Raw genomic sequence first — 19,747 nt, 5'->3', positions numbered from 1 at the left:
ACCAGAACAATGTTTTACTTTTGGAAGGTTGAAGAAAAATTGATTTCTCCAAAGTCGGTCTCACGCAAACACTGGTCTATTAAATACATCCCATTTTCACAACTTAAAATAAACCTGGACTGACCGGTGTGCTCACACTGAACTCCAGCTGCCAAAAGGTCTGGTTCTCCTAAACTGATGTCGTTCAGCCGCATACCCAAACACTCGATGGATAACGTCTTAAACCATTCCTCCGCTTCTAGCTCTGTAGAACAGGAAACACATACAAATCATCAAAATGCATTTGAATTGAATTGCCTTGTGGAAGAATGTTTTATAACTCTCAATACTGCAGAAAAAAGGAAGCTACGCACAATGCTGAGAAACTTTACAGTATGTTATGCTACTGTATGATACAGACATTTTGTCAGTAAACCTCTTTTGTAAAAAAACAAAAAAAAAATTGGTATAAAGGTATTTTGTTTTCAATTAGTTTTGCTAACCAGCTACCATGCATGAAGCATGGATTACTTTCTTAGTACAATGTGAAGATGTAGGACATTTATAGGCTGCTGTATGACGTGTGTGTGTTTGTGTGTCTAATTTTAGCCCAGACTGTGGGAGTTCAGGAACATCACATTATACAGAACTGAGACAGATAATGTATGTGTGTGTGTGTGTGTGTGTGTGTGTGTGTGTGTGTGTGTGTGTGTGTTTTTAGTTAAAACACTCCTACTCCCAGATGTTTTACCTGACTCGCAAGTAAACGTGCGAGACGTGTCATCAGTAAAAACGATGGCTACAGCCTGGCGTTTGGTGTCACGAGGCAGTCGCGTCACATTTTTAACGTTACTGATCTCAGTCACCTGTAAACATTTAGTACAAACAAAATTGTTTTCAGGCTCTGTAACAGTCCAATTGAAATGTCTGAAAATGTTTTTACATCATATACTGTGCAAGTGTGAAATCAAACGAATTGTCTTTTGTTGTTCCTGTCAGATCCAGCAACGTCAAGAAAAAGCAGAAAATGGAAATCAGACAGAAAATTGTTTGGAGACATTGCAGCTGTCACTTGGGGAATGATTTTTAATGAATAGACCAGATGACTATGTCACATGAATGGAAATAGTCATAGTTTTTACTATTATAGCATTTAATACATATATGTTTTCTCTTTCAGTCCACAAAACATACAAAAAAGACAACGTTTTCAAATTTATGTTTACAGAAAGCTTGGTTTTCACTGCACACAAACAGCATTTCAGTGTAAAGGGAAGAACAAAAGAGAGACAAACAAAAATAGTTATCCAAATAAATGAGGACATAACCTCATTCACTTAGTAATGCTTCTCTTTACTCTGGTGTATCGCTTCTCTCGATGTTCATGTCGTATGATGTAGTTTTTCCTCAGAGCTTATCTGATTCAGTTTTTAAATTCATACACTTTTTTTTTTTAAACTAAAATGCGATGTTCCACAAGGCTTTGTCCAAGTCCTACTACTGTATTTTTGAAACTTAATTAATGACGCTCAATAATTGAATAACAAATTACACACACAGGAATATAGCTATTTTTAGAAAATAGGTTCATTTTTTCCCCTGAAATCCAATTCACAATTTTAATCACCGATCGAGATTGCGGTTCATGTTCTGACACTGGACATGACAAAGTTTATTTTTAGCTTGTGGTGTACCTTCGGACAGGCTCTGATGTACGCAGACTTCTCATCTGGATACTTCTCCAACCGGCGTGGCCCTTTACTGGAGGACTTCTTAAACACGAGCCAGCAGCGCCTGTAGATCTGAATCACACACACACACACACACACACACACACACACACACACACACACACACACACAGTAAATACACTCGGTTTATGTTCATGAGTCACTGATGAATGATGGAGAGTGAACATCAGCATTTTCTCACTAGTTAACAGTTTATTTTGAGCTGAGATCTGCTTCACACCACGCTAACACAAGATGTATTTTTTATTTCAGATATATGACGCTGAATCCTATAAACTTTGTGAGCTTAGATGTAGAGTGGCATGGATATTCATCTGACTGAATGTGTATAAAATAAAGAGCAGTAACAGATTTAAAATTCAGTTCATTTTCATTTCACAGTCATCAAGTTACAATACACACACACACACACACACACACACACACACACACACACACGTATGCACACAATATACTTACACACACACACACACACACACACACACACACACACACACACACACACACACACACACACACACACACACACACACACACACACACACACACACACACTGACTGACTATGCAGAAAAACATCAGCACCCTGAATGAGAAAAAGCTGCTTCCAGGCAGTTTTTAACACAGAGGCACTTTGTAGCCTCTGATGTTGTTAAAAAATCCAACCTACAGTTACTTCAGTAATGTCTGAGTATACTGAGGACACACACACACACACACACACACACACACACACACACACACACACACACACACACACACACACACACACAAATACACAAAAGAATAAAACCATGTTGTCTCCTGTGTGTCGTTTCTTCTAATAGAATATTTTTTTTCTGCAGGAATAAAAGTAAGGTTATGAACTTTTCATTATTGCTGAGAACACAAATATGCAACCAGGTAAACTGATCCAGAGTCAAAGACAATATATATATATATATATATATATATATATATATATATATATATATATATATATATATATATATATATATATATATATATATTTCTCTTTTGTTCCTCTTAAAGTTTCTTCCTCATGGCATCTCATGGTTTTCTTTGCCACATTTGACTCCAGTTTGCTCATCGGGGATAACTTACAATTATAAAGAACAAACTTATGCCTTTTTTTATAACTGCTTTATCTGTGTAAAGCTGCTTTGAGACAATGTCTATTTTAACATTTTATTAAAAAGAGAAGAATTCAGATTTTCCTTGTTACTGATATTTTGACTACACTATAAAAGATTTTTATTATTCTGATGATAGATAGATAGATAGATAGATAGATAGATAGATAGATAGATAGATAGATAGATAGATAGATAGATAGATAGATAGATAGATAGATAGATAGATAGATAGAACTTTATTGTCATTGCATAGTACAGGTACACAACAACAAAATGCAGTTTGGCATCTACCAGAAGTGCAAAATGTAGCAATCGTGCAGATAAATATATAGCATATTTACAGCAGGTGATATATATGTAAACATATGTACAGTGAAAAAATATAAAGGCTATACCAGTGCAGAGATGTGTGGACATCAGTAAGAAGTACAGAAATGGTTCGAAGGCTATGGCATTGAAGAGGAATGTGCAGAAGTGAAAGGTTACAAGATCATAGCATTTAAGAAGTTGGAAAGCTGAATAAACAGTCTACTATATATATATATATATATATATATATATATATATATATATATATATATATATATATATATATATATATATATGTAAGCATATGTACATTGAATAACTATAAAGGCTATACCAGTGCAGAGATGTGTGGACATCATTAAGAAGTGGTTCTAAGGCATTGAAGAGGAATGTGCAGAAGTGAAAGGTGAATGTGAAATGTTGGGCAGAATGTACAGTGAGGATATAAAGATACATATAGATAAAAATAGTGCAGATGTTATGAGGAGTACAAAAATATATATAATATGTAATATGTACATGTATAGTACAGAGGTTATATACAGTGTTTTGTTTTGTGTTTTGTTTTTTACTGATCTAGCGGTGTAGTGTAGAGTTCAGTAGTGTGATGGTGGATGGAAAAAAAGCTGTCCCTGAACCTGCTGTTTCTGGTGCGTAAGTTCCTGTATCTCCTTCTTGATGGAAGGAGGTTAAACAGTTTGTGACTGGGATGTGAAGAGTCCTTGATAATGTTGTGAGCTCTGCCCAGACATCTGCTGTGGTGAAGGTGTTCAATGGCAGGTAGTTGGGTGCCAGTGATGCGTTGGGCAGTTTTGACCACCCTTTGCAGGTCTTTACGTTCACACACAGTGGAGCCTCCGAACCATACAGTGATGGAGTTGGTCAGGATGCTCTCAATGATGCAGCGGTAGAAACTCGATAAAATCCCTGGGGGCAGATGAGATTTCTTGAGACTTCTCGTGAAGTACAGGCACTGTTGTACTTGTTTTAACCAGCGCTGAAGTATTCTGCTGCCATGACAGATCCTCAGAGATGTGAACTTCCAGGAACTTAAAGCTGGAGACTCGCTCTACCTCAGATCCATTGATGTTGACTGGTAGATGTCTCCTGCTGTTGGATTTCTGAAAGTCCACAATGAGCTCTTTAGTCTTAATGTTTCTGGCACACCATGCTGTCAGATTTCGGATCTCTTCCCTGTAGGCTGGTTCGTCGTTGTTGTCGATCTGGCCGACCACGGTTCTGTCATCTGCATACTTGATGAAGATGTTGGAGTTATACAGAGGAGCACAATCGTGGGTGAACAGGAAATAGAGTAGTGGGCTCAGAACACAGCCCTGCGGGATGCCAGTGTTCAGAATGAGGGTTGAGGATACCTGGTTGCCCAACCTAACAGATTGAGGTTTGTTGGTGAGAAAGTCCAGAATTCATCTGCAAGTGGAGGTGCAGATACCCAGGTCACTAAGCTTAATGATCAGTACAGTGGGGAGCACTGTATTAAACGCAGAGTTAAAGTCAATGAACAGCATTCTGATGTAGGTGTTGCTTTTATCCAGGTGGGTGAGAGCTGAATGAAGAGCTGTGGAAACTGCATCCTCTGTTGACCTGTTCGGGCAAACTGGTGTGGGTCCAGTGTAGGTGGTAGGCCCGCAGTAAGGTGATTCCTAGACCATATTTATGTCATCTCAGGACATTAAAATGTTATGAATCCTGGTGTAGAGAAAAAAAATTCTTGAGAAGAGTTTTGGAACAACAACGAAGTGGAAAGTTCAGGAAATGTTGTTTACACAGCCAACAGGAGATGGATTTCATGTTTGCATAATTTTGTCCCTGGAGGTTCAAATAAATCTTAAGTGAGTGTTTGTATTTGTGTGTGTGTGTGTGTGTGTGTGTGTGTGTGTGTGTGTGTGTGTGTGTGTGTGTGTGTGTGTGTGTGAGAGAGAGAGAGAGAGAGAGAGAGAGAGAGAGAGAGAGAGAGAGAAAGATTGATAGACACAGAAAGAGACAATTGCACAGAAATAGCCACAGAAAGACAGACTAAGAAAGTGAGAGAGAGTGAGAGAGAGAGAGTGAGAGAGTGAAAGAAAGAAAGAAAAAAAGAGAAAGAAAGAAAGAAAGAAAGAAAGAAAGAAAGAAAGAAAGAAAGAAAGAAAGAAAGAAAGAAAGAAAGAAAGAAAGAAAGAAAGTGAGAAATACGGGTAAAGACACGTGGCAAATAGATAAATTCAGAGACAGACAGAGAAAGGGATTTACAGACATAGACAAAGTGCAGGAGATTTTGTCACAGGAAATACAGACTGGACAAAAGACAGATAGACAGAAAGAAAGAGAGAGAGACAAAGGCAGAGCTACACACACAGCAAAACAGACACAGATGTTAAAGGGATGAAGATAGACACAAAGAGGGGTTCTATATTGATGCTTTGCCACTATTGTATGTAAACAATTGTTTAATTAATTGTATAACAATTATTAATATAGTACACTGAAATTGACATTAGATAGCCAGAGAGGGGAAAAGAAAGAAAGAAAGAGAGAGATAGAGAGAAAGAGATGGTCGTCATGTTTTTGACTCCTGATTCTGTGTGACTTCAATGAGTTGACTTTAACAGTGCCATGTTTTCTTTTCCTCTCACATCTCTCTGGCTAATCTCCCCTTTCCTTTTCTCTCTTTCAAAACACATCTTGTCACAACCACAAAGAAGTGCGAAATCCTCTGTCCTGAAAATGTCGTAATAAATGTAAGTTACAGCTGCACCTCTGACTGTTCCAAAGCTCTGTCACCAGAGACTCCTTCCATCAATGTAACATAACCCTCTCCTTAAAGAGAACTTCACAAATTTGTTAACGTGTTTGTTATCAGTTGAGTATGCGCTATACACATCCCTGTGAACCAGCTGTTACTATAGAAACAGAAAATTAAAATTAGCGCATTAATATAAACCTGTAATTAACCAGCAAACTCACTGCTGCTCTATTTTTAATTGATGTGCCTCGTGCTTTGTCATGTTACAATAGTTTTAGGAAACAGGATTAAGATTAAGCTTTTATCACAAAGCCCCAGGAATCAATTAACCATCAGGATTAACCACCAGGATTACATTTAAAACAGTCTCACATGCACATGCTGAAAGAGATTTTATCTGTAGTATAAAATTCCTTTTCTCTGCAGTGATCCCAGGCATCTCCGTCCTGCAGAATTGTAGCTACAGATTAAAAACTAATTAAAAAAAGAAGGAAAAAAATCAGGTTCACCACTAACGTTTAGATGGGATTAGAATAGAACGTCAAATTGTGTGTCACGTCCAGAAAAGCGGCGCAGCGAGAACAGAGCAACAGAGGAGTAATTACGGCCTCGGAGCAGTGCAGACGAGTGGAGGAGAGACACAACAGCTCTCAGCACAGCAAGTGAATTCTGATTAGACTTAAAGGAGCTTTTAGACAGAAGGACAGAGAGACAGATAGAGGGGTTTAGATAGATAGATAGATAGATAGATAGATAGATAGATAGATAGATAGATAGATAGATAGATAGATAGATAGATAGATAGATAGATAGATAGATAGATAGATAGATAGATAGATAGATAGATAGATAGATCAAATGCTGGAATGCTTTTTAAGAATTGCGATAGAAGCTGGAGAACCCAGAGGAAACCCACATATACATTGGAAGAGGATGAGAAAAAATTCAGAGAAGACAGGAAAGTGTTTACTGTTGGTGAGTGAATGAATTGCGGATTCGCTGTTTCTGTGATTTTTACACAGCTTTGCTTCTGAAATGCCAATACCTCCACACGGCATGCGCTGATGCCACGCCAGATAAAATGCAGCGAGCAGGATGTAAACAGCATTAACACAGTGTATGGAGGAGATGTGTGATATTACACTCAGATTACGTGCAAGATGATGATATTATACAGCAGAAAGGAAATCCACTTAGAGTAAGAGGAGCCATTCGTTAAAAAATGAGCGAGCGACATCAGTATCATATTTATATACACACATACACACAGGCATACACACAGGCATACACACAGGCATACACACACACACACACACACACACACGGGGTGTGGGTGACAAAGAAAAGGAGAAAATAAAAGACAAACATAAGGGGGAGGGGAAAGTGAGTGTGTTTGTCTGTGTTTGTCTGTGTTTGTGTGTGTGTGTGTGTGTGTGTGTGTGTGTGTGTGTGTGTGTGAGTGTGTGTGAGTGTGTGTGCATTCATTCTAACATTCACTCACAGGTAATCTGCCTTTGCTGCTCCCACTGGGGTGTCATGTGTCATACTGTCCTGTTACACACAATCCTGCTGACTAAACAGATCACTGTTCAGGCTTTTGCATGGACATCTCTCTCTCTCTCTCTCTCTCTCTCTCTCTCTCTCTCTCTCTCTCTCTCTCTCTCTCTCTCTCTCTCTTTCTTTCTCTCTCTCTAGTCTACACACACATACACACACACGCACATTTGGAAAATGTCTTGCTCTGACAGCAGGACCGTAGAGATTTCTGGGCTCGTTTCGCTACATCAGTTTTGTCAGACTACTTTTATATGTAACCAAGGTTACCATGGTTCATCTGTCATCACCACACACACAGACATGGACACACACACACACACACACACACACACACACACACACACACACACACACACACACACACACACACACACACACACACACACACACACACACACTACATACTACAACCTCAGTGTCAGTGTTGCAATGAAAATAATCCAGGATCCACATCAGATCTGCTGACATCAGATGACTCCCCTTTGTGTAGCAAAGAGGGGTGCCAATACTATTGTGTGCAGCCGTATCCACCGTGGTAATCAGTTCTCTCTGAGGTGCAATGTAAAGTCATAAGTAGATCTCAGAGATAAACTTAGAGGTTAAATGCCATCTCTGTAGCCATTTAACCCCCTGCTCCTCATCCACGGTAATAAAAAACAGCTCTGTTTATAGAAAACGCTGGAGGATTTCAAGACAATGTCATAACCCACCATAAAGTACAAATCTGTCTTCTGTAGAAGACAAATGAAAAGTGAAAAGTATATTAACCTGTAGCTTAGTCATGAATCGTCCATTTAAATGCTGCTTTAAAGGTAGAAATCAACACTTAATGTGACCTTTCAAATTTTTGTCTGCAGACAAAAACTTCTGTCCAAGATGCCATCGTTTTTTTGTGCTTAAAATTTTTTATTTAATTTCAGCCCTGAAGTCTCACTGAATCACACACAAGATTAGAGAAACATTTATTTCTCCAACACCACAGAATTTCACCATATTATAATTTGTAATCACTAAAGAATGCATATACTTTTTATCCCTTTATAGTTACATTTGATCTCATGTTATACAGTAGCAGCTATAAACACTCATTCCTCCAAATGAATGAGACATAATCATTAAAATAGCTTGAAATTTTAAAAAGTTACAGCCTTACAAATGCTAAATAATGACTCTTTTTTTTTTTTACTTAAAGATGAATTATTACAAACACCTTATATAACAAGTACCTGAGATTTAGCTGTTAATATATAACTGAGAATCAGAATATGTATCAGTTATTACACACTACATTGACAAATGTTTGTGGACACCTAAAGATTCTTATGTGCTTTTTGAAAATCCCCTTCCACATTTAGTCCCCATTTGTTGTTATAATAATCTCCACACTTTTGGGAAGATGTTGAACTAGATTTTGAAGTGTGCTTGTTGAGATTTGTGCTCATTTAGCCACAAGGGTCTTAGTGAGGTCAGGTACTGATGTAGGGTAAGGGGGCATGGGGTGCAGTCAGTGTTCCAATTCACCCCGGAGGTTTTCAATAAGGCTGCGGTCAGAGCTCTAAGGAAGGCCACTCAAGATCTTTTATTTTAACCCACGTCCACCATATCTTCATGTTGGAACATGTTTGGAGCTCCTAGTTCAAGGAAGAGAAAATTGCTACTGCATTCAAAGACATCCTGTACTATTGTGTGATTCCAACTTTGTGGTAATAGTTTGGGGAAGAACCAATTATGGATGGAAAAGTCAAATGACCCAATACTTTTATCCATACATTGTAACTGATTCACTACAGTTTGGACCAGGAGTGTTTATAGTTAGTATAACCATACAAAACATTTCACAGTGTCTATCACTTTGCATCCCCACTGAACTACATGAAAGTTAGTGGAATCATCGGCACACCTGGCAAACAATGCACTTTTCATGAATAATACAACTTCTGATTTTAAATATGAAAGCTCTTTAGATGAAAATTTAAAAGTCAAAGTGACAATTTTCACTAGAGGCACTTTTAACAGGAAAGCACAAATCATTGTGAGCTAGCTAGGTGCTTTAGTTTAGTAATCATAAGTGTGACAATCAGGATAACTAAACAATTTTTTATAAGTTCTATAATAATTTATTAATAATAAAACTGTTGTATAAAAGCATTATCATACTTGTGGTCATGCGATTGTACTGAATCTGTGCAGATACACTCTTGCTTGTGTGAAAAATTACTTAATTAATCAACACCTTGCTTCAACATAGAACTTTGAGAAAAACTGCCATACATTAAAACTGCCATACATTCAGCTACAAATGTCTTCTTTCTATGCTATCAAGTTTACATGTAAACATGTAAATTCACATCCAAGTAGCCATAAAAAGATTATTTAGCAATTCTTAATTTTCTTTCAACTCACCCCCAGCTTCCTACTCCGCATCCGGACGTAGCCCTGCTTGACGATGTCATTGAAGTTAGAGGCCATGTCTGAGGTACTTGGAAGCTCCCGGAGCCAATAGATGCTGGCATCCAGCCTTCTCTGTTCAGACCAAACACCTCCTTTCAGACTTTTGCTTCTTTTTCTTCTTCTTGTTTGGCTTATCACTCACTTCTTGTTCTCTGAGGTGTGTGATACGAAACCGTCAGTTCAGCCAAGCTTCCGAGTCTCTCATTGCTCCAGCATGATCTCTGCAGAAAGGAAAAAAGCAGGACATTTATTATTGATGCTCGATCGGTGGAGAGTGGAGGTGTCCCGAGCTGTGCAGGCACGCAACATTACCATAGATTATTTATCGACTCGCCAGATGCTGTGTTTCAGAGCACACCATTGGACTGTACTTGTATGAGTGCCAGCCTTGTCTTTTATAGCTTACAGAAATTTCAGCTCGTCTTGTTAATGTGACAGGGTGGAATGAAGTGCAGAGTGCCTTTTCCTCCTTTTCTTACTCAAACTATATGACCTGATCTGGTAAAACTTGTACACATTATACAGACAGTAAAATATTTCCCCATTAACCAAAAGTCAAGTATTTTGTGGTCATGCTAATGGAAAAACATTGAAACTTTGTTGGAATAAAAAACACAGGATGTTATTTTGGGGTGTCAAAATTTTTAATAAAAACAATCTGTATAACAAACAGACAGGGAATTCCACTCATAAAATGCACACCTAAAATCTGGCTATTAGTAAACAAGTTACTTCTAGAACTAAAACTAAAACAAAATATATCTGAGCTTTGACAATTTTTTTTAAATATTTCTAACATTCTTCTGCTTGTGTTTTGCCATTTTTACACGTTGTAAACATTAGCAAACAGAAATATGTTAACTACAGGCACATACATTTTTTTAAGATTTACATATTAAAAAATATATGATTTTTAAATCTTATTAAAATAGCTAGACATTTTTCCTCAGTTCCAAATTGTATAAGTATTGATCTTTGGTCAGAAAATATTATTTTATTAGCAATATATATCTTTTTTTTTAAATAAGCAAAATAATCTGGCAAAAGAATGAGAACATTTAATCTATGGATTATTAAGGTATCAAATGATGTCTTAATAATCATGTCTGGTCTAATAATAGAAATAAATAGATCTATTGGCCTATATTCAAGACATTTTAACTTGCTGTTTTATATTAAATAGCATGCCTTACACTGGCAGTATTCAACTCTTAGTTAACACCATATTTATTGTGCATGGTTATCAGTAATCCTTAGATATTCATACATTTGAATTGTGTTTCATGTACACATATAAAACTTCTCCAAAGTGCAACATACTGAACCAGTAAGGCTCATATATGAGCTGAATGAATGACTTGTTTGTTTATTTTGCTCATAAGCTACCAGTTTGAATCGCTCATGGACAAATAAATTCAGGTTGTTCATAATCAGTACTGCCTTTGATCAGATGCAACAACTAGTCTTGTTCAGTAAGTGGTGCGTTTTTTTAATAGCTTCCATGATTCAAATGGTCCTTCACAGCTAAAGCAGTCATGTGATTTACAAGGGTGGGACATAAGTTAACAAGAAAAATTATTTGTTCACTTCATTTGTTCAAAAAACACTGATTTGTACCCATGAACAAATCCATGTACGATTTAGTTATTTAGAAAGTAGCTAGCTAATTAAGATGCATTATCAGGCACAAGTAAATTAACAACGTGTAAATAATGTGTTAATGTGCAAAATTAAGATCTTGTTGTTTCTACATTCTTAAACATTCTGTTATCATAAAGCCTCTTTGAAAGGAGGTCCCTGATGCTAAATAATGCTAAATAATGAGATCGTCATCGTTTTTCTGAACGTCATTCTGTGCAGAAGGCTGCCAGTGGAAGAGCTCGAGAGCAGATAGATTTGTGCTGACAGTAGCAGAATGCAAGCATTAAAGTTTCAAAAGCAGCTCATTAGCTGGGACAGAGCCAGGGTTAATTGTTCTCAGCACTGTTGGTTTTAAAAAGTTGCTTGCTGAAGAGAAGAAGATGATAACACACACACACACACACACACACACACACACACACACACACACACACACACACACTAACACGCAGGATTAGTGCAGTGCAGGTGTACGCTGCTGTTATCGTTCACAAAACACACACAGAACATGATGAAGTGAAGCACAGCGACAAAATCCAGAAAGCTGAGAAAGTTAATCCAAGATGGAGGCTGCCTGTGAGCAAATTGCAGATGCTTAGCGGACACGGTTAGTATTAATAATAGCTCGTAGCTCATTAGCTTTTAATGAACTGAATTAGAAGTGATTACAAAACACTCACCAAGCATCATCTGCATCAAGACACTTCAGTTCAGCCCAAAAATAACAAACACAACATTTGTTATTGTCACAGATAGACCAGGCATCAGAAACCGGGAGTAAAATAGAAAGTCTTTATTTTGTCTACATATACAAACACACGAGAGTTTGAGATCTGACTGGAGCAAATGGTACACTTAACTGAGTGCTTCCAATGAAGCAGAGCCAGGAGCATGAAAGTATGGAAGCCTGGAAGCATAGAAACATGGAAGCACAGGGAACCAGAGAGGTAGGAAGTCCAGGAAGTCCACCTTCATCATTTGGGCCAGGGCACTCTGAGGAAGGTCTCGCAACCTGGAGGAGAAAAGTCTTGGACAGGCACACAAAACTTGGGGCATGAGGAAGGTCGGGTGCCAGTGGCGGACACCGCGGAACCTGCTGCAAACTGCCACTGGGTGGAACACCTTTAAGGCCATGAAAGGTCTGAGGCGGAGGTCTGAGCGACGCCCTCTGCAGAGGTCTGGGGCGGAGCCATGCCCTTGACGGAGGTCTGGGGCAGAGCGACACCCCTGGCGGAAGTCTGGGGCAGAGCGACGCCCTTTGCAGATGTCTGGGGCGGAGCAATGCCCTCGGCGGAGATCTGGGGTGGAGCAACGACCCTTGGCAGAGGTCTGGGGCAGAGCAACAGCCTTGGCAGAGGTCTGGGGCCAAGCAACGAGCTCGGCGGAGGTCTGGGGCAGAGCGGAGGTCTGGGGTACTCTGTGGGAGGTCTGGGGTGGAGCGATGCCCTCGGCGCAGGTCTGGGGTGGAGCGTCGTCCCCTGCGGTGGTCTGACGGTGGAGCGATGCCCTCGGCGCAGGTCTGGGGTGGAGCGTCGTCCCCTGCGGTGGTCTGAGGGTGGAGCGACTGCCTCCTTGGGGCTTGGGGGCGGAGCAACGGCCTCGTCAGTGCTCGGGGGCGGGACTCTGAAGCGCCTTCTGCGGAGGTCTGGAGCGTGGACGGAGAGACTGCCTCCTCTGGATTTGAGGGCGGAGCGCCAGCCTCGTAAAAACTGAGCGGCACCCCCATCGAGGAACAACAGCTGGGCGATGCCCCCAGTGGGGCTTAGAGACTGGGCGATGTACTCAGTGGGGTTTAGAGACTGGGGATTTGGTAGGCTGCAGAGACAGCCAAACTGAAACCTGGGTTCCTGGCGAAAAACAGGATAGCCTGAGCATAAAGTACTCTGGCACCCCTAGACGTCTATAGTCCAGTCCGGGGCCTTCCCTGAGCAGTGGAGGCGGTAGTGTTGGTTGGCCGTTGGCCGTACCTCGAATGAATCCGTGATTGCAGCTGAGTGGGGATACTTCGAGGTAGATTTTTATGGTCCGATCTACTGTCACAGATAGACCAGGCATCAGAAACCGTGAGTAAAATAGAATGTCTTTATTTTGTCTACACATACAAACACAAAAGATTATGAGATCTGACTGGAGCAAATGGTACACTTTACTAAGAGCTTCCAATGAAGCGTAGCCAGGTGCATGGAAGCATGGAAGCCTGGAAGCATGGAGGCACAGGGAACCAGAGAGGTAGGAAGTCCGGGTGATCTATGGTCGTAACTGGTAAATCGGACCGTGAGTGAGGGGGATGGGGACCTTATAAATGAGATAGGTAAATGGTGAACAGGTGTAGGTGATTAGTAGGAGTAGGACTGGTGGTTCTCTGACAGTTATCTAAATTAATTATAAATAATTATAAATGTGCTAATGCAATGCGCTTATTAACTATCTTAGCTACTAATGCTAGTGCTGTTGTAGTGTATGTAATTCTAATTATATAGCAAAGTATGCTAGTGAAATGTATTACGGTGCAAAACAGCAAAACATATGACTCAAATGTAATGAAGAACTAGCTGGGCATGAATGTATGCTATAATTACGTCAATTTGCTAATCTCTCTATATAATTACGTATATCTCTCTATAAGTTTATTTTTGAGCAAATAAAATAGGCCAAATATAGAGAATCTCAAGAGAAAGATGAAAATTAGTGGATTAACCTGAATCTAAAAAAGATCCATTAGAGAAACCATTAGAGACTTCTTTTAAATGAGATAAAATTTTTCTTATAGTCTGTTATACTAAATTAATAAAATTTGTGATTACTGACAGCTAATGTTACTGTCCTGCTAGTCATCAAAATCCTAATAAAAGTTTATTATTTATTATTTATTATAATACGATTTATTATTTTTATTTCAGCAAAGACTGTATTTGGTTCTTAGAACCCTAACAAACCAGCTTTCTTTCATTTCCTACTCTACAACATAGAAACTGGTTCGGTTTATGTTCACCATGTACACAAACTAATCAATGAAATTAATAAATAAATCCTAGTCTTGTAGGTGAACATCTATAACAGCTTGTTAAGACGCAGGCTGCACTCCTGAGGAGAAGAATCGAGTAGGAACAAGCCTTGAACATCTGTTTTCTCTGTTAAGTACTGCTATTGACCGAGAGCCGAGAGCAGAGCACAGACAGGAGCTGTCTGTGCTAACTGCCAGACTGATGACAGGCCTGTGCCGCCTCATCTCGTCGCCTGGATTTAGAGAAAGAGACAGAGAGTAAGAGAGAGAGAGAGAGAGAAAGAGAGAGAGAAAGAGAGAGAGAGAGAGAGAGAGAGAGAGAGAGAGAGAGAGAGAGAGAGAAGAGAGAGAGAGAGAGAGAGAGAGAGAGAGAGAGAGAGAGAGAGAGAGAGAGAAATGCTATACAATACGTGTTTTTTTTTCTTAATTTTTGCAAGGAACAGAGGAGACTACTTTTAAAACAATTGATTTAAATTACCTTTGTAATCACATTACCTTATTATTATTATTATTATTATTATTATTATTATTATTATTATTATCATTGCTGCTGCTGTTGTTATTATGACATGCCCCCAGAGAGTCGTCATCAACAAGCCAAGTAATGAGGAGGAAAATCTCGCCCATTACACATAATTAAAAAAAGGATTTTAACTCTTCTTCTTCCCCAAGAGACTTGTTGTCTAGTTTATTTTACACCAGTAAAAAATAATGCAAAAGACATTTTAAAACATGCAATGTTACCATGGAAACTGCTACAAATTCTAACAAATAAGATTAGTAACTACCGGGTCATGTTGCAAAGAACCGACATTAAAACGAGCCAATAACATCTATTTCTTATCTAATCTAAGGTTTTTCTCACTTGTGTTACTTGTCATAGATTTAAATATCGCAAGTTAAACAAAATCGCCAAGCTGTTCTTGAGTCAAGCGTTTACATTTACTAAAAATATCTTGGTATGCAGGAAACGAAATTGTCAGCTAAATAAGAAGCAAAACAGACAGACAACCTTTGGGACTCTTGGGTTTACTTAACCTATTTTTTATTTGATGTAACTGTAAAACACTTTCCATTTTCCAGTCAGAGATCAAGGCTTGCTTGTTATTTGAACAAGGCTTCTGCACAGAAATACAGGATAAAATTAGGATTAAAAAAACAGTAAATATATTCCATATCTAATTTATCTACATTTTATCATATTTTAATGTCATTTACTTTCACTTTCTTTGCACGTTTGTGAATGTTCAGATTTTTTTAAACATCGAAGAATTTCTGTTACATCTGTGAAATCTAGGGCTTGGGGCCGAAAGAAATATTAAAGCTTCCTTGAAGGAAGCAGTGAAGAATCTTTCACTTAAGTTCAAACATCCATAGTTTAGACAGAGCATTAAATATTTTTTAACTGATAGCAAACAATATAAAATTTGCCTAAAGGAAAAGATGCTTCACAGAAGAGAAACAGACCCAAAATGTGAAAAACGCATCAGCTACCAAAAAAAGGTGGATTCTGTGATCTCACTGGTTATAAAACATATTGGACGGGTACATTAGTAAGATACAATTAGTAAGAAGCATTACACACCAGAGCTACCTCACTGTTTTCAACTGTTGCTTAGTCACATCTGGAAAGAAATTTGCTGTCTTGTACAACATATGCTGAGAGTTTTGTAGTGCAAGTCTTTCTTTCCTTCTCTGTTGGTTGGAATTTTCTTGTTAGCAACATCGATATAAAAGTGAAGTAAGAAACAGAGCTTTGTCACTCAGCAGCTCAGCCTTTGTCCCCATTCCTGATCAATGCTCTTTTACTTTCACCACTCTAGAGAGAATACAAGTGAGAAGGCTCATTAAATCGACCCGAAAGTGTCAATCATCCATCAGCTGTGACTCGTACACTGGTCTTTACCTCCTGCATCTTCTCTCAGGAGAGCAGCGGTCTCTGTCTTAGGCCATCATAGGTCTTGTTGTAAACCTGTCACTTTGTCATTCTGTCACAATCATTCAGTCATTCTGCCACTGTAAATCTGTCACTCTGGCACTTTCATTCTGTTACGGTAGAACTCTCATTCTGTCACTGTCATTTCAGCACTTTTATTATGTCATTCTGTCACTCAGTCAGTCTGTAATTTTCCTTCTCACTCTCTCATTCTGCCCTACTATTACTTTGTCATTCTGGTAATATTGTTTCCTCTCATCTAATCTGTGTTACATCAAATGTTTCCTTCATATATACCTTAGAGGAACAAAACTGAAATGTCAGCACGTCAAAATAAACATGCTGATATTAGTAGTGAGATTTGGAGGCGTTCTGCATACATTAGATTTATTATATATATATATATATATTAAATGATGGCTATGTGCCCCTCCTGATCCTACTCTGAACATCACCTCAGTGCTTCACTGGATGTGTGAGTTTACACATTATAATAGATATTTTTTAATTACCACAATAACGCAAGATTATTTTAGCACCATGGTGAAACACTTCAGGGAAATTACTCGACTTAATAGTGCTGACACCACATTCTGATCATTCAGAAGTTGTTGATTAATTTTGTAACAGCAGCTGTAACCGCAGTCAGAGCACCTTTTTAAAGTTTTGAGACATCTGCAGGACAGGAGTTCAGGTTTATTTATTTATTTTATTTTATTTAATTTTTTACAATTTTTACAAGTGAGTGCAGGTTTATAGCTGCTATTAGTTACATGAATGTATTTCAATGGCATTAAATGCAAGTATAAATGGACATTTCATTGAATGTTCTTTTATAAATAAAATCAATAAATGATCAACTTCAGGTTGGTAACAGTAATTCCAGTAACTCGTTATTTTACTGTAACACACACAAAACATTTTTTGCATTCTTGTCAAATTAGACAAGAAAGTAATAAATAAATACATCTTTTTTTAAAGTACAAACTAACATCAACATTTGAATTGCAATTATTGGTTTAGTGAATGTAGTGTGACTGCGCCAGTGTTTTTACAGTGAAGTGACTCAAATGGGTCATTTTAGGTAACTGTGCACTCAGGATAGTTATGCATGCATATATTCTAAGTAAGACATAATCCACTGCTAGGTGCACATTACAGAATTTTAGGTAAGATGGTGAACATGGCCCAATGTGAAGCCCAATACAATTAAAACGATGTAACACACCTAGTTGTGAATTTTTAACCAGTACGGACAAGTTAAAGCTGTTACAAATGTTTCCAGTTCAAAACTGCCTGAATGGACACAAACAACGCTTTATTTGTGTGTGTATTATGTGCATCTGTGTTGCATCTACTAACAATGAAGTGTTGGTGTTAACACCTTGTGCTGTTTGTTTGGTGATATTTCTCATTATTAAGTCTTGATATAATCACTAAATTTTACCTTATGAGTTAAATTACAATTCAAATCTCTCCATTTATCTCGGTAAGGTCATTGGGAACTGTGTGTAATAGCTGTCTCACTCTTTATGTAACTCTATGTTGCTATGGTTACAGGCGTTTATATAGGTGTCGTATTCATTTATAATGCTAATAAAACTCACGAAACCAATCTGTGTTTAATGCTTTAAACGCCATCCTTCCTTCCTGCCAATCAGAATCCAGAATTCTGATCATCCAAATAATACTACTTTTTAAAGATTATACATTAAAGCCTAAAATAGTGTTTCTGTATCAGAAAAAGAAAACTTTAGAAAATTTGAAACAAAATAGAAATTAAGAGGAAATAATAGGCAATAATTTGTATTAATAACAGGTTCTTCAGGGGATCTTTGGATTATTATCTTGTGTTTAAAGCTGCTATGACTCACATTCCTCTGGGGATCTCAACTGTAATTCATTCAATGATTCACTTCATGGCTTCACTAGATGACACTTAATTTGGTTGAGGTTAAAAACACTTAATTTTCCAATAAATCCTTGAAAAACCCTTGAGGAACCTTTTGTTGAAAAAAAAATTTAGCTAAATAATTTTTAAATATATTTGATAAAATTCACTTATCCAGTTAATGCATGCATTCTTTTCACAAAAAGGGGTTCATCAAATGTTCTTAAAGGGTTTACTTACTGGGTAAGACTCCAGTTTGCAATTCTTAGCCTGAGCCTCTCTTCTCCTATTTTTCTTCCCCCCTCTTTTCTACAGGCATCCCACTTCCCTTCCCTTTATCCTAAACAGCTCCCATTTTAGGATGTTCTGGGGGAAAACCAAGCCGTTCCTCAAGAGTCTGGGAGGTATTTTAGGACATGTATTACCCACAGGAAGAGACTTCCTCTCAGATTTCCCCTCTCTGCCACCCAGGGGCCGACAGCTGGCTGGCACACACGGGGCAACTGGCAGCTGGCACGCAAGAGGAGAGAGCCAAGAGCAAAACAAGAGAAAAGCCATCAAAGAAGTGAGCACATGAGGAAATAGACGGAGGAGATCACATGGAGAAAAGCGCTAATGACAACAATTATCCCAGGATAGCTCATTCGCTCACTCACTCACTGGGTATCCCATCTGCGTCCATTACTTAAACTTTTTCACCCATTAAAGGAATACTCCAACATTTGAAACTCTAATCTCTGTCATTATCACTGACTAGATTTGAACTTGTTCCCAGCACTGGGAAAACTCTTATATGTTAGATGTCTAAGGGCAGATGTTCATGTTCACGTTCAAGCCCTGGTATCGCCAAGCTGACACTCTTGAGCCCTTGAGCAAGGCCCTTAACCCACTGTGCTCCAGGGGTGCCGTATCATGGCTGACACTGCGCTCTGACCCCGGCTTTTGAGCAAGCTGGGATATGCGACAAAGAATTTAAATAAAGTGCAAATGTAAATCTGCAGTCATTCCACAGGAACAACCAGACAACCAGACGATCTGAGAAAAAAAATCTTTGCAAAGAAAGTTCTTATATATACGTTTATCCAACTCTTCAAAGAAAATGTGTCCAGGCCCAAACCCTAGCAATATCAACAGAGCTACAAAACTCTCTCTCTAGATCTCTTTCTTTTTTTCTCTCTGTCTCTCTCTCTCTCTCTCTCTCTCTCTCTCTCTCTCTCTCTATATATATATATATATATATATATATATATATATATATATATATATATATATATATATATATATATAAAAGAAATACATGCCCTAGGGAGAACAAGCAGGATAAAGATGATCAGGTGAGGGTTTTATCAT

The 19,747-nt window shown here is 38.4% G+C and overlaps 1 protein-coding gene across 4 annotated transcripts in view; it reads right to left on the bottom strand.

The window, feature by feature from the left end:
• The window catches only part of dok4 (docking protein 4), a 41,530-nt gene that overhangs the window by 7,188 nt on the left and 14,595 nt on the right, over nucleotides 1-19,747 (bottom strand). For 3 of the 4 annotated variants that reach the window (XM_083558614.1, XM_083558615.1, XM_083558617.1), the window contains exons 2-5: nucleotides 9,878-10,146; nucleotides 1,674-1,781; nucleotides 731-845; nucleotides 125-244 (exon numbers count right to left, since the gene is read on the bottom strand). In XM_083558614.1, the coding sequence (XP_083414740.1) occupies nucleotides 125-244; nucleotides 731-845; nucleotides 1,674-1,781; nucleotides 9,878-9,943 (409 nt within the window). In that variant the 5' untranslated portion in view covers nucleotides 9,944-10,146. Of the gene's footprint in view, nucleotides 1-124; nucleotides 245-730; nucleotides 846-1,673; nucleotides 1,782-9,877; nucleotides 10,147-10,237; nucleotides 10,297-19,747 lie in introns of those variants that run through there. The other variant, XM_083558616.1, reaches the window with a different exon arrangement.

This window comes from Silurus aristotelis, assembly GCF_946808225.1.
Source record: "Silurus aristotelis genome assembly, chromosome: 13".
NCBI classification, from domain to species: domain Eukaryota; kingdom Metazoa; phylum Chordata; class Actinopteri; order Siluriformes; family Siluridae; genus Silurus; species Silurus aristotelis.
The sequence above is the reverse complement of the archived record's forward strand: the minus strand, read 5'-3'. Positions and strand labels throughout refer to the sequence as shown.